The sequence below is a fragment of the Cinclus cinclus genome, chromosome 24, assembly GCF_963662255.1.
Source record: "Cinclus cinclus chromosome 24, bCinCin1.1, whole genome shotgun sequence".
In the NCBI taxonomy this organism is placed as follows: domain Eukaryota; kingdom Metazoa; phylum Chordata; class Aves; order Passeriformes; family Cinclidae; genus Cinclus; species Cinclus cinclus.
Window position 1 is genome coordinate 2,292,675 of NC_085069.1, and position 12,375 is coordinate 2,305,049.

Consider the following 12,375-nt stretch of genomic DNA (forward strand, 5'->3'; position numbering starts at 1 on the left):
TTATGCTGTCCTGCATAACAATGAACCCAAACAAATTCTGCTCCTCCTTCTCTTCCTGAGAGAAGTGTGTGGAGACCATGTCTGGGGCCTTGTTCCTCTTCAGAATGCTCCAGTCCAGTCACCATCATCTCCACATGTCCACAGCAGAGGCCACAGTTCATTCTTTCACAGAATCACAGAATATGCTGAGTTGGAAGGGACACACAAGGATCATATTGTCCAACTCGTAGCCCTGCACAGGGAATTGCCAAGAGTCACCTTATGAGCCTGAGAATGTTGTTTAACCTTTTGTTGAACTCTGTCAGGCTTGGTGCTGTGCCCACTGCCCTGGGGAGCCTAGTCCAGTACCTGACCACCCTCTGGACAAAGAACGTTTTTCTAATATCCAACCTAAACTTCTTCTGGCACAACTTCAGCCTATTCTTTCTAGTCCTGCTACCACAGAGCAGAGATCAGTGCCTTCCCCTCCTCTTCTCCTCACAAGGAAGTTGTAGACTGAAATGAGGTCTAACCTCAATCTCCTCCTCCTTAGGCTGAACAGATCGAGTGACCTCAGATGCTCCTCATACAGCTTCCCCTTAAGGCCCTTCCCAATCCTTGTGGCTTCCTTTGGACACTCTCTGGTAGCTTAATGTCTCCTTTTAAACTGTGATGCCCACAGCTGCATCCAGAACTCAGGGTGAGACCACCCCAGTGCTGAGCAGAGTGGGACAATCCTCTCCCTTTCTCAGCTAGCAATTCTGGACCTGATGCCTCCCCAGGACACTGTTGTCCATCCTGGCTGCCAGGGCATTGCTGACTCATATCGAACTTGTTATCAACCAGGACCCCCAGATCCCTTTCCATGATACTGCTTTCCAGGCTCTTGTTCCCCAGTCTGGCTATAGATCCAGGGATGCCCCATTCCAGCACAGAATCCAGCACTTGTCTTTCTTAAACTTCATATGATTGGTGATTGCCCAGCCCTCTAATTAATGGAGGTCTCTCTGCAGGGTGTCCCTGCCCTTGAGGGAGTTGACGGCTCCTCCCAGTTTTGTATCATCCATGAACTTGCTTAGTTTCCCTTCTAGTCCTGCATTCCAGTCATTTATGTAGATGATGAAGAGAACAGGGCCGAGGATGAAGCACTACAGAACCCCAATAGTGACAGGTCACTGGTCTGATGTCACCCAAATCACTATCATGTTTTGTGCCTGACCTGTGAGCCAGTTGCTTACCCATCACATGATATGTTTATCCAGCTGTGAGCCGGACATATTGTCCAGAAGAATCCAGGGGGAGACAGTATCAAAAGCTTCACTGAAGTGAAAAAAATTAGATTAACTGCCTTCCCTTGATTAAGCAGGTGGGTTACCTTGTCATAAAAGGAAATCAGATCTGACAAGAAGGACTTCTATCTCATGAAGCTGTGCTGGCTGTGACTTTGCATGTTCTTATGTCATATGCACTTGTGTGCAGCTGGGACTGTGTGAATCTGGCACATAGGTGCCAAAATTTGTGCATGATTCCTTTCTGATGTGCGTAAGTGTGTGTGCGTGTGTGTGTGTCCCTCCTCATGATGGGTTGCTCTACTTACAGCAGTGACATTCTTCACTGTTCTACCAATAAGCTCCACAGAGCACCCGGAGTCTGAAGGAACTTCAGTGTAGCTGAGCAATAACAGAACAAACCTGGCACAGAATTATCCTCACCACAGGCACTGAAATGCAGTCTTGTCTATCTTCAGTCCTGCTTTTCCTACTGCTTCAAAGCTCACACTCTGATGATGATGATTCCTGAACCAAATTAGATTGATTTCATACAGTTTGGATCCTTATTTTAATTCACTGTAAACAATATTAAGAATGTTTAAACATGGCTTGCAGTCCTCATTCCCTGCTTCTCCAGGTCAGGACAGAGCTCTCCCAAGCTCTAGGGACTTCAAAAAGATGAGGCTTGCTTTATGGACAGCAGAAAGGTTAAGAAGTCCTGCCAGCTTCATCCAGGCAATGTCAAATGAGTTTGCTTTCACTATGATGTCAATGCTGTCTGGTGTGAGACACATCTCTGCCTCGTGTTCAAGCCAATGCTAAATGTGCCAGCACAGTCCATCAGCCTGGTGCTGTGCCCGGCAGAGGCTGAGACCTCAGATTCAACATGGTCTCATCTAAAGGACCATGGCACAGGGGAAATAAAGTGCTCAATGGGTATTGGTCCTCACTTTTTAATGAGTAATGAATGGGAGAGGAAAATGGAGAAGAAACCATGGTTGAATGCAAAGACTGTTCTCTGCATTCCAACCCTCATTATTCTGCGGAAGAAACTGTGTCCAGGACCCTCATACCAATGATCCCAGTGCAGCTCTGACCATACTGACAGGAACACCATTCCTCAGGAGATCATGGAGCTGCTATTACTTCAAGATCCCCCAACTTTCTGGGCATTTGTGGGCAAAGTCATATCAAGACAAGGCTTCATGTTGTCCAGAAGCAGAGCAGCCAGGAGACGTCTTCCTCAGCTCCAAGAGATTTTACCTTAATAGTTTCCCATCCATGGTGCCCCAAAATTCCATTCCTCTGTGAATGGAGAAGGGTCTCCTTATGCCCTCACCCACTTCCATGACTAAGTCATAACGTTATCTTTGGCATTCAGAAGTGCAGCGGGGGGAAGGACCACACAGAAGCCAGACTTGAATGCAGCAGAACTTTAATGAAATGAAAGAAGGAAACAAAGCCACTGAAAGTGAAGGTCAGCAGCACAGACGGCACCCAGGGCAGCAGAGAGTCTGAATTCCTTGGCTCTGGAATAGTTCCTGCATAATCTTGGTCTACATGTCCCACAAAGGGGAGAAACCTAATCGTCCCTACCAAGCTGGCCTTTGGGGAACATTGCAGCACATAGGAACCAATGCAAACAATGAAAAGGGAGAGAAAGGCAAGTTCGGTCAGCTATCCTGCAAACAGCACCCAAAACCTAGATCCTCTGTCCAACATCATGTTCTGAGTTCCTCAAGACGTCTCACTGGAGTTTCCCCAGGAGCTTTAGCAGGGACGACATCTGTTGCCACCATAGCGCCTGGTGATGCAGGAGAGGTCAAAGCCCCCGGAGTTGATGGGCACTCCATCACAGCTGAGGATGTTGCCAACAGCAGCAGAGGTGGAGGATCCCACCACGGTGTTCTGTGGGAAGGAGCTGAGGATGGGGCCAGGCAGGGTCACCACCACAGCAGGAGGCTCAATGACAACGGTGGAGTTCTGGCACTGCCTGACACAGCACTCATTGCAGCTGTTGGCCAGCGGGGTGGGGCCACAGGGCTGGCAGGGACGGCACTGTGTGTTGCAGGACATGTCTTGAGGCCGCAGGTGCACCTGGCAGATAGAGCAGACAGGAAAGAGAACACAAGGCTGGGTGGGTGGATGGGTGAGGAGCAGCCTGGTTACCCCATCACGAAAGAGCCAAGGCCATCAGGAGTGGGAAGCTGGAGACTGGGCCAGGAGTCCTACAAAGAGCAGCAGGAAGTTCTCTCCCAGGGCATAAAGCAAAAGGCACCACCATCACCAGCCTCTCTCTATGCCAGCCTCCTCCCTGCTTTCTTCTCTCTTGACCAGATGCTCCAATCCCCAAATATGAGAAAGCCAACATCAGTTGAGATGCCCTCCAAGTGGAGATCTCACTTTGGAAGAGAAAGAGAAGGGGCTTCAGACTTACCTGGTTCCCAAGTTGAAGGAAGCAAGAGAAGTGGATGAGAGAGCAGAGACTTGGCCTGCCTTTTATACGTGCCTTTCACTGCCGCGGGACCAGGGGCAGCCTTTGCAGAGGTAACAATTTCCCAGCAAGCTCATCTTGAATGCAAACCAGCACACCTAATGATATGGGCTGTGCTTTCATTTCCTGCACTGCTGCCTTTTCATTTCCAGGTTTGTTCCATGCCCGTTCCCCAATGAAGGTTTCTTCTGATCCCTGGGATTAAAGGCCCCAGCATTTCTAAGGCAGGAATGTAGCAGTGCAGGCAGAAGACTCGGTTTATGTACTACATGGGCCCAGACTAGGTAAGTGATGCTATCCTGATCACTCTTCTGGAGTTGTTTGAAGTGTTGTTTTCAGGAAGAAGCTGCAGTACTCATAAAAACATAGAATCTTATAATCATAGAATGGCTTGGTCTGGTTGGAACTCCTTCATAAAGAGAAGCAGTGACACTTAGTAGATGAGATTGTTCCAAGCCCTATCCAAGCTGGCCTTGAATGCTTCCAGGGATGTGGCAGCCACAGCTTCTATGAGAAGTTCCATTTCCTCACCACCCTTTGAGTAAGGAATTTTTCCTTACATCTAATATCTGTCTTTCCTCTTTTAGTTTAAACCATTCCACCTTGTCCTATCAGTGTCTGCCTGTGTAAAAAGTCAGCATGCATCTTCTTGTAAGTCCTGTTCACATACTGACATGCCTCAATGTGATTCACTCAAAGCCTTCTCTTCTGCATATGGAACAACCCCAACTCTCAGCCTGTCTTCATAGGAGAGTTGCTCCAGCCCTTTGAGCATCTTTGTGGCCTCCTACAAACCTGCTCTAACAGGTCCATGTCTTTCTTGGGCTGAAGACTCCATGTCTGAGCCCAGGTGGGGACTCAGAAGATCCGAGTAGATGAGGAGAATCACTGCCTTCAACCTGCCAGTCATGCTTTTTGTCATGGAGCCCAGGATGCAGTTGGCTTTCTGGGCTGCAAATGCAAAGTGTTGGCTCATGTCCAGGTTTTCATCCACCAGCGCTCACAAGTCTTTCTTCACAGGTCTGCTCTCAGTGAATTCATCTACCAGTCTGTACTCATGTCTGGGATTTCCTGATGCAGGTGCTGCACTTGAATTTCTTAAAATTCATCAAGTTCTCATGGGCCCACTTCTCAAGTTTCTCCAGGTCTCCCTGGATGGAAATCTTCTTCTGTAGTGTCAATTGCACTGCTCAGCTTTGTGTTATCTGCAAACATGCCAAGAGAACACTCAATCTAATATCCCTGTGATTGAAAAAGATACTAAAAAGTACCAGTCCCAAGACAGAGCCTTGAGACATGTCCCTCTTCCCTTACTTCCATGTGGTCATAAAGCCACAGACAAAAGCTGTGTCCATCCAGACATTTTCATATTCACAATAGTACACCTTTCAAATCTACATGTATTGGGTTTGCATGGCCTGTTTTTGTAGTGGATGGGCCACAGGGGTGGCTTCTGTGAGAAGTTGCTGGAAGTTTCCTTGGTGTCCAGCAAAGCCAAAGCCAGCTGGCTCCAGGACAGACCCACCACTGGCCAAGGTCAGCCCATCAGAGATGGAAGTGATGCCTCAGGAATAACATGTTAAAGAAGGAAAAAAGTTATTGCACAGGTGTAGTTGTAGCCAGAGAAAAGCTGAGTGAGAATATGTGAAAGAAACAGCTCTGCAGACATTGAAGTCAGTGGAGAAGGAGGAGCAGGTATTGCTCCAGGCTCCAGAGCTGACATTCCTCTGCAGCCCATGGTGAAGACCATGGTGAAACAGTTGTGCCCCTGCAGCCCACAGAGGGCATGGGGGGGCCAGAGACACACCTGCAGCTCCTGGAGGAGCTGACACCAGAGCAGGTGGATGGCTGAGAGGAGGCCATGACCCTGAGGGAAACCTGTGATGGAGCAGAGTCCTGGTAGGGGTTTGTGGAGAGAGGAGCCCGTGCTGGAGCAGGTTTGCTGAAATGACTTATGACTCTGTGAGGGTTCCTGAAGGACTGACCCTGTGGAAGAGTGACCCACATTGTAGGAGTACGTGTGGGAAAGACTCATTTTGGAGTTCATGGAGAACTTCTCCCATGGGAGAGACCCCACCATAGAGCAGGGGAAGGGCTCCCACTCCTCTCTCTGACCAGCAGCAGGAACAACCTGTGATGAATTGACCATGAGCCGCATTCCTGTCGCACTGCTCTGCTGGGGGGGAGGAGGAAGTAAAGCTGGGAAGGAGAGGGAGGTAAGGGAAAGATGTTTGGTTTTTTGTTTTTTTTTAAATAAGACTTATTTTACTTCTCATTATCCTTCTCTGATTGTGCTGATAATAAATTCAATTAATATGTCTTAGTTGAGTCTGTTTTGCCTGTGACAGTATTTGGTGAGGGATCTCTTTTGGTCCTTAACTCATGAACCATTGTTATATTTTCTCTCCCCTGTGCACTTGCAGAGGAGAGTGATAGAGTGGCTTTGGTGGGTGCCTGGCATCCAGTCAGGGTCAACCCCTACAACGTCTCTCCAATTTGGAGATAAGGATGTTGTGTGGACTATGTTGAAGGCCTAACAGAAGTTTAGGTAGATGACACTGGACAGCCTTCCCTTGATGACTGTTTCAGTCACTCCATCACTGGAGGCCACCAGATTGCTCAGACATAACTTGCCCTAGGAGAAGCCCTGCTGGCTGTTTTGGATCACTTCCTTGTCCTGAATATGACTCACAGTTGCTTTCATGAGAATCTGCTCCATGATCTCCCCAGGCACAGAGGTGAGGTTTACCAGTCTGTGATTCCTCGGGTTTTCGTATTATCTCTTTAAAAATCCAATCTGCTGTTGGATGCCCAAGGACTCCTGTGTATGAGGATGGGCCATGTCCTTCCCTATCCCTCCCTCCTCAGCTCATCCTGAAGGTTATTTGTTGTTGTTTCCCCATGTGTGTTCATTGGGCTATCTGACCCTGTCCTACCTAACTCTGCCCTCAGGAAAAACTTCTGGCTTGTTTTGACTTGTCCACTCTCTATAAGTGTGAGTCTGTGTGTACATAAACAATGCTGTGAGCTTGCCTGGGGCCTTGCCCTTCCCCACAAGGCTCCAGCCCTGCTGTGGCTGTCTCCTGGTGTCCTCAGTAGAGTTCACAGGAGGGTGTGCTCCTACATGTGTTCATACCTTTGGTGCTCTTGTGTGCAACCAGACTTGTGTAAATGTACCACAGGTGCATATTTGACAGGTGTATATGAACACATGTCCTTTTGAGTCTCTCCTCACAAACAGACTGTGTTGCTCATGGCAGGGACGCTCTCCAGGCTCTGTTCACAAGCTCAGCAGGAGCTCAAGTGCAGCTGAAATGTAATGGCATCAGTCTCCTAGAAATCTCTCCAAAAAGAAGCACTGTAATCAACCCGCTTACTGAGCCCTCCTTCTCATGATGCTCCAAAACTCATACTCCACTGATAACGATGTCAAGTCCCACCAAGGACTCCCAATTTAGATCCTTAATTTAGTTCAGTGTAACAGGATTGGAATTGCCTCAGGATGATGGGCAGTCCCCCTCTCCCTGCCTCACCAGGTCAGGACACAGCTGCTAGAGTTCAAAAGGATGGGGTTTGCTTTATCCTGGAGAAAGAATAAGGAATCTTATTTAGTCTCCTTATTCAGACTGTGTCCAAATGGATCTGTTTCCAGTGAATTGTTGTTGTTTCCAGGTGTGGGACACAGCCTTCCTTCATGGCAAAGCCAAAGTCAAATGTATTCATCCAGCTCATTGACCTGGTGCTGTGTCAGGCTGAGGTCTTGGCCCAAACATGTACTGAATTAAAGAATTACAGTACATATTATTGGTGTGCACTGGACTGGAAGGACAGAGACACTGTGTCTCTCACAGGGAAAGCCAATGAACAGGGTTACTGGGCAGATGGGCACCAGTGGGGGATGCCCCAGCAGTTGTTCTGTGGTGCAGATGTCACAGTGTCCCCATGTAGGAGTGGTGCTTGTACCCTGGGTCTGCTTGTGGAGCAGAGAGAGAGAGTGGGGCATTCCAAGGGTGCCAGGCAGAGCAAGGAGCTGGATTGCACTGCATTAGCAATTTACCCCATGACAGCAGTGCAGGTCTTGTGGGTGAAAAGGTGAGGCTGGGCATCACTAGAACATGTCCATTTGCCTCCAAAGAGATGGAGGAGTTCAGAGATTCTTCCCTAAATCTCCAGCAGGAAGAATGTGCAGGGAACTTTCCCTGTTGGTCCCTTCATGCTTCAGCCCCTGCTATGAGCTTAGCTTTGCCTTCATCAGCTCCTTCCCTACATTTAGGGAACTGCAGATGTCTGAGGTGTCCCAACCTTTTAATCACTCAAACTGAGGGTGGAAGTTCAAAAAGAAGTTTTGGAGTATCACAGAAAAAAAACAAACAAACAAAACCCTTAATGTCTGCATGAATAGTGAAGCCAGATGTTCTTCATGGAAACTCAGAGATTAATGCCATGACTCTGTCATGAAAAGGAAGAAGAATGTTGTACACTACTAGGCTCAACTTTCTCTGGGCCATGCTGTCATCAGCCTTGTTACCCACCATCTCTAAACAGTGAAGGGATGGCTGAAAAGCAGGAATTTCCAACAGGTATGCACAGGGTGCAGTCATTCATTAGAACTGCAGCCTGCAGAACTTTGCTTACACAGTGCCCATCAACCTGATTGCCAAGAGAGATGTGTTCAGTGGCCTGATACCTCTGTCACCCTGACTGACTATTGGTAAAACAGGCAAGATAAGGCAATGTCATCAAAGGACTTCACAACCTCATTTTCTGAAGAAAAGGACATCAGTCTGCATTCCAGACTCCCAGATGGGGAAAGGGCAATTTACACAGCCTTCAACAAGGATGGATGGATGGATGGATGGATGGATGGATGGATAGATAGATAGATAGATAGATAGATAGATAGATAGATAGATAGATAGATGGATGGATTCTGTTTATCCAGCCCTTCCTGACTGAGGCCTCTGATGTGCTTTTGATCAAAACAGCGCTCAAGAGCATCAAACAAAGCAAGAGGGACATTTGAAAACAAAACTTGTCTGCCACAGACAGATCAGAGATACTGCTGAATGTGTCCAGAATGACTTTGCACAGAGCTTTTCTGGAGCAGCGCTGATCCTGACACAGCAGGGCCTTTGAGACCCTGAGCCTGAGCAGAGCTGGTCAATCTGTGATTGGGAGTCACAGGGTACCACCGAGCAGTGAAGGGTCTGTGGGCATCTCTTGCTGTCCTTGGACTGCCCTGGCCCACGAGGGGTCAAGGGGACTCCAGTGTAAGACCCAGCATGGTTAATGCCAGCACTGACTTGTGAATGATGCCAGGCCGGCATACCTGCCAAAACCTGGGCCCTTCCATGGGCCTTTTGTGTGGTGGTAGGGTTACAACAAGGAACTGATCCCAACTGATCCCAGAAACAGCTCCTGATTTATGCTGGGCATGGTCTGAGACTGGGCAGTTGAGTGAAGATAGAGATGAGGCCATGGGTCAGCTCTGAGACTATTCTACACAACCACACCTCTGACATTCTTTGGGAACATTTTCCATCTACCCCAGCACAGCACTGACCAGAGCAAGAGATGCTGCATTCCCATGATCCTGCAGGTTGGTTTGTCTCCAGGACCTCCCACAGAATTATAGTTGTTACATGAGGACAGCAGAGGTTTCTGCAGGAGGTGTTGGGGGGTATATCTGTGCAGAGACACTGAAGGGAAAGAGCTGTTCACCCTGGGGTAGCAGGGGATGTTTTGCATCCTTCCCCAGGATTGTTCCCCACATAGGACCCTCTGCAGTGTATCCCAACCTCACATTTTTCTGGATGAAGAGTCTCACTACATTGTCACCTTATCCCTCAGGAACAACACCATTCTACTCTGGCAGCTAAAAAGCGGAGGGAAGGACCAGCTGGAGACCCAGCCTGAGATGCAAAAATCTTTATTGAGTTTAAAGAGGGAATCAAGGTTGTTACAAGCACAGGCCCTCAGTGCAGGGATGCAGAGAGACAAGCAAGACACTTCAACACTTCACCTCTTGACCATGGTGAAGTCCATGCAGGGCATCCATTTGCCTTGCCTGTAGAGTGAAGGCTGGCTTGGAGGAGCCTTGCAGCCCAGGGGAGAAGAAGGACACAATGAAAATAGAGACAGAAAGACATGTAGGAAGACATAGGGCATGATTTTGAAGTGCCTGAGCTCAGCCCTTCCTTCCAGCATTTTCAGGAGGAAAGATGGCCAGTTCCTTGGAAAGAAATGGCATGAAGATCCTTCCTTTGTCCAGCACCATGCCTGGAGATCCTGGGGACACTTTGCAAGACCTATATATGCTCAGCACCTTTAGCAGGGGAGGCCCCTCCTTCCACCATAGCGCCTGGTGATGCAGGAGAGGTCAAAGCCCCCGGAGTTGATGGGCACTCCATCACAGCTGAGGATGCTTCCAACGGCAGCGGAGGTGGAGGATCCCACCACGGTGTTCTGAGGGAAGGAGCTGAGGATGGGGCCAGGCAGGGTCACCACCACAGCAGGAGGCTCAATGACAACGGTGGAGTCCTGGCACTGCCTGACACAGGGCTCATTGCAGCTGTTGGCCAGCGGGGTGGGGCCACAGGGCTGGCAGGGACGGCACTGTGTGTTGCAGGACATGTCTTGAGGCCGCAGGTGCACCTGGCAGATAGAGCAGACAGGAAAGAGAACACAAGGCTGGGTGGGTGGATGGGTGAGGAGCAGCCTGGTTACCCCATCACGAAAGAGCCAAGGCCATCAGGAGTGGGAAGCTGGAGACTGGGCCAGGAGTCCTACAAAGAGCAGCAGGAAGTTCTCTCCCAGGGCATAAAGCAAAAGGCACCACCATCACCAGCCTCTCTCTATGCCAGCCTCCTCCCTGCTTTCTTCTCTCTTGACCAGATGCTCCAATCCCCAAATATGAGAAAGCCAACATCAGTTGAGATGCCCTCCAAGTGGAGATCTCACTTTGGAAGAGAAAGAGAAGGGGCTTCAGACTTACCTGGTTCCCAAGTTGAAGGAAGCAAGAGAAGTGGATGAGAGAGCAGAGACTTGGCCTGCCTTTTATACGTGCCTTTCACTGCCGCGGGACCAGGGGCAGCCTTTGCAGAGGTAACAATTTCCCAGCAAGCTCATCTTGAATGCAAACCAGCACACCTAATGATATGGGCTGTGCTTTCATTTCCTGCACTGCTGCCTTTTCATTTCCAGGTTTGTTCCATGCCCGTTCCCCAATGAAGGCTTCTTCTGATCCCTGGGATTAAAGGCCCCAGCATTTCTAAGGCAGGAATGTAGCAGTGCAGGCAGAAGACTCAGTTTATGTACTACATGGGCCCAGACCAGGCAAGTGATATTACAGTCTGTCTTGCTCTGGTGGGGCTTTTTGAGTTTCAGCAATCCTCAGCTGGCTGCCCAAGGACTCCTGTGCATGAGGATATATCCTATCCTTCTCTTCCCTTCCTATAGTCACTTCTGCCCTCCCCATGGTGGAGTGATCCATGGACTCTGCAGCTGTTTTTGGCACTAACCTACCTAACTCTGTTTCAGGAGAAAATTCTAGCTGTTTTTTACCTCATTCCCTTTTAATGCAGCACAGACAGCCTTGTCTGGCTCCTTTTCCTCCCTCACAATGCTCCAGCCCTTCTGCAGTTGTCCTCAGGTGACCTCAGCAGAGTTCACAGTGTGTTGTGTTCCTACAACTTTAACTTCTGCAGGATAGAGAGGTGGGCCCATGTAATCCTCATGAAGCTCAAGAACGCCAAGTGTAAGGTCCTGAATTTGGGTAGGGTCATTCCCAAGGATGGACACAGACTGGGTAATGAGTAAACTGAGAGCAGCCCAGCCAAGAAGAACTTGGGTATACTGGTGAATGAGAGGATGGACACGACCTGCAATGTTCATGTGCAGCCCTGGAATTGTATCCCAGAATTGTATTGCACCAAAAGAAGAGTGACTACCAGGTATAGAGAAGTGGTTGTCCCCCAGTACTCTGCACTTGTGAGCTGGAGTGCTGGGTCCAGTTCTGGAGCCCACAATGTGAAGGTGCTGAAGCAGGTCCAGAAGGGACCATGAAGATGCTCAGAGGGCTGCAGCCCTTCTGCTATGGAGACAGGACTGAGAAAGATAAACATGTTTAGCCTGAAAATTATTCTAGGGTTTCCTTAGATCACATTCCAGTGCCCAAAAAGGATCCAAGGGAGATGAAGAGGGTCTTTTTTATAAGGGCATGGAGTGACAGGACAAGGGGGAATGGCTTACCACTGAAACTGGGCAGATTCATCCTAGTTACTAAGAAAAAATTCTTCCCTCTGAGGATAGTGAGACCCTGGCACAGGTTGTCCAGAGAAGCTCTGGCTGCCACATCCTTTTAAGTGGATTCTGTGCTGCTGTGAAGCACATACTTGTGTGACTCACAGCTGCTTCTAGGTCATGGATTTTGATACTAAAAACTATCCAATAGATCTGACTTGGGGCAGGTGCATTGGAGGCTACAGCATAAACAAGCTAAACCAGCCTTGTCAATGTTCCCTCCTCAAAATAACACCAGAATTCTCATAGCAAGTTGCCTATTGGCTCTTCTTCCTGTTTCATCTCCATGGGCCTCCACTGATGGGCACATCTGGAAAATGAGGCCTTTGG

At 48.8% G+C, this 12,375-nt stretch overlaps 2 protein-coding genes across 2 annotated transcripts; both read right to left on the reverse strand.

Moving 5' to 3' along the window:
* Positions 1-3,020: 3,020 nt before the first annotated feature.
* Positions 3,021-6,932, reverse strand: LOC134053433 (feather keratin Cos1-1/Cos1-3/Cos2-1-like). Its single transcript, XM_062508457.1, has 4 exons — positions 6,881-6,932; positions 4,550-4,695; positions 3,688-3,759; positions 3,021-3,347 (listed from the first exon to the last, which is right to left on the reverse strand). Exons 1-4 carry the CDS (start codon positions 6,930-6,932, stop codon positions 3,021-3,023), a joined length of 597 nt encoding a protein of 198 aa, XP_062364441.1.
* A 3,139-nt stretch (positions 6,933-10,071) lies between these two features.
* Positions 10,072-11,221, reverse strand: LOC134053434 (feather keratin Cos1-1/Cos1-3/Cos2-1-like). Its single transcript, XM_062508458.1, has 3 exons — positions 11,207-11,221; positions 10,739-10,810; positions 10,072-10,398 (listed from the first exon to the last, which is right to left on the reverse strand). The coding sequence occupies exons 1-3, from the start codon at positions 11,219-11,221 to the stop codon at positions 10,072-10,074; spliced, it is 414 nt and encodes a 137-aa protein (XP_062364442.1).
* Positions 11,222-12,375: the final 1,154 nt, after the last annotated feature.

Excerpts from the sequence above, each read along its gene's own strand:
- LOC134053434 (XM_062508458.1), bottom strand. Across the intron at positions 10,399-10,738 it reads TCCTTCAACTTGGGAACCAG|GTGCACCTGCGGCCTCAAGA; the intron begins GTAAGTCTGAAG and ends TCTATCTGCCAG.
- LOC134053433 (XM_062508457.1), bottom strand. The coding sequence starts at position 6,932 with ATGCACCTGTGGTACATTTACACAAGTCTGGTTGCACACAAGAGCACC. Across the intron at positions 4,696-6,880 it reads TGCACACAAGAGCACCAAAG|CCCAGAAAGCCAACTGCATC; the intron begins GTATGAACACAT and ends TTGCATTTGCAG. Across the intron at positions 3,348-3,687 it reads TCCTTCAACTTGGGAACCAG|GTGCACCTGCGGCCTCAAGA; the intron begins GTAAGTCTGAAG and ends TCTATCTGCCAG.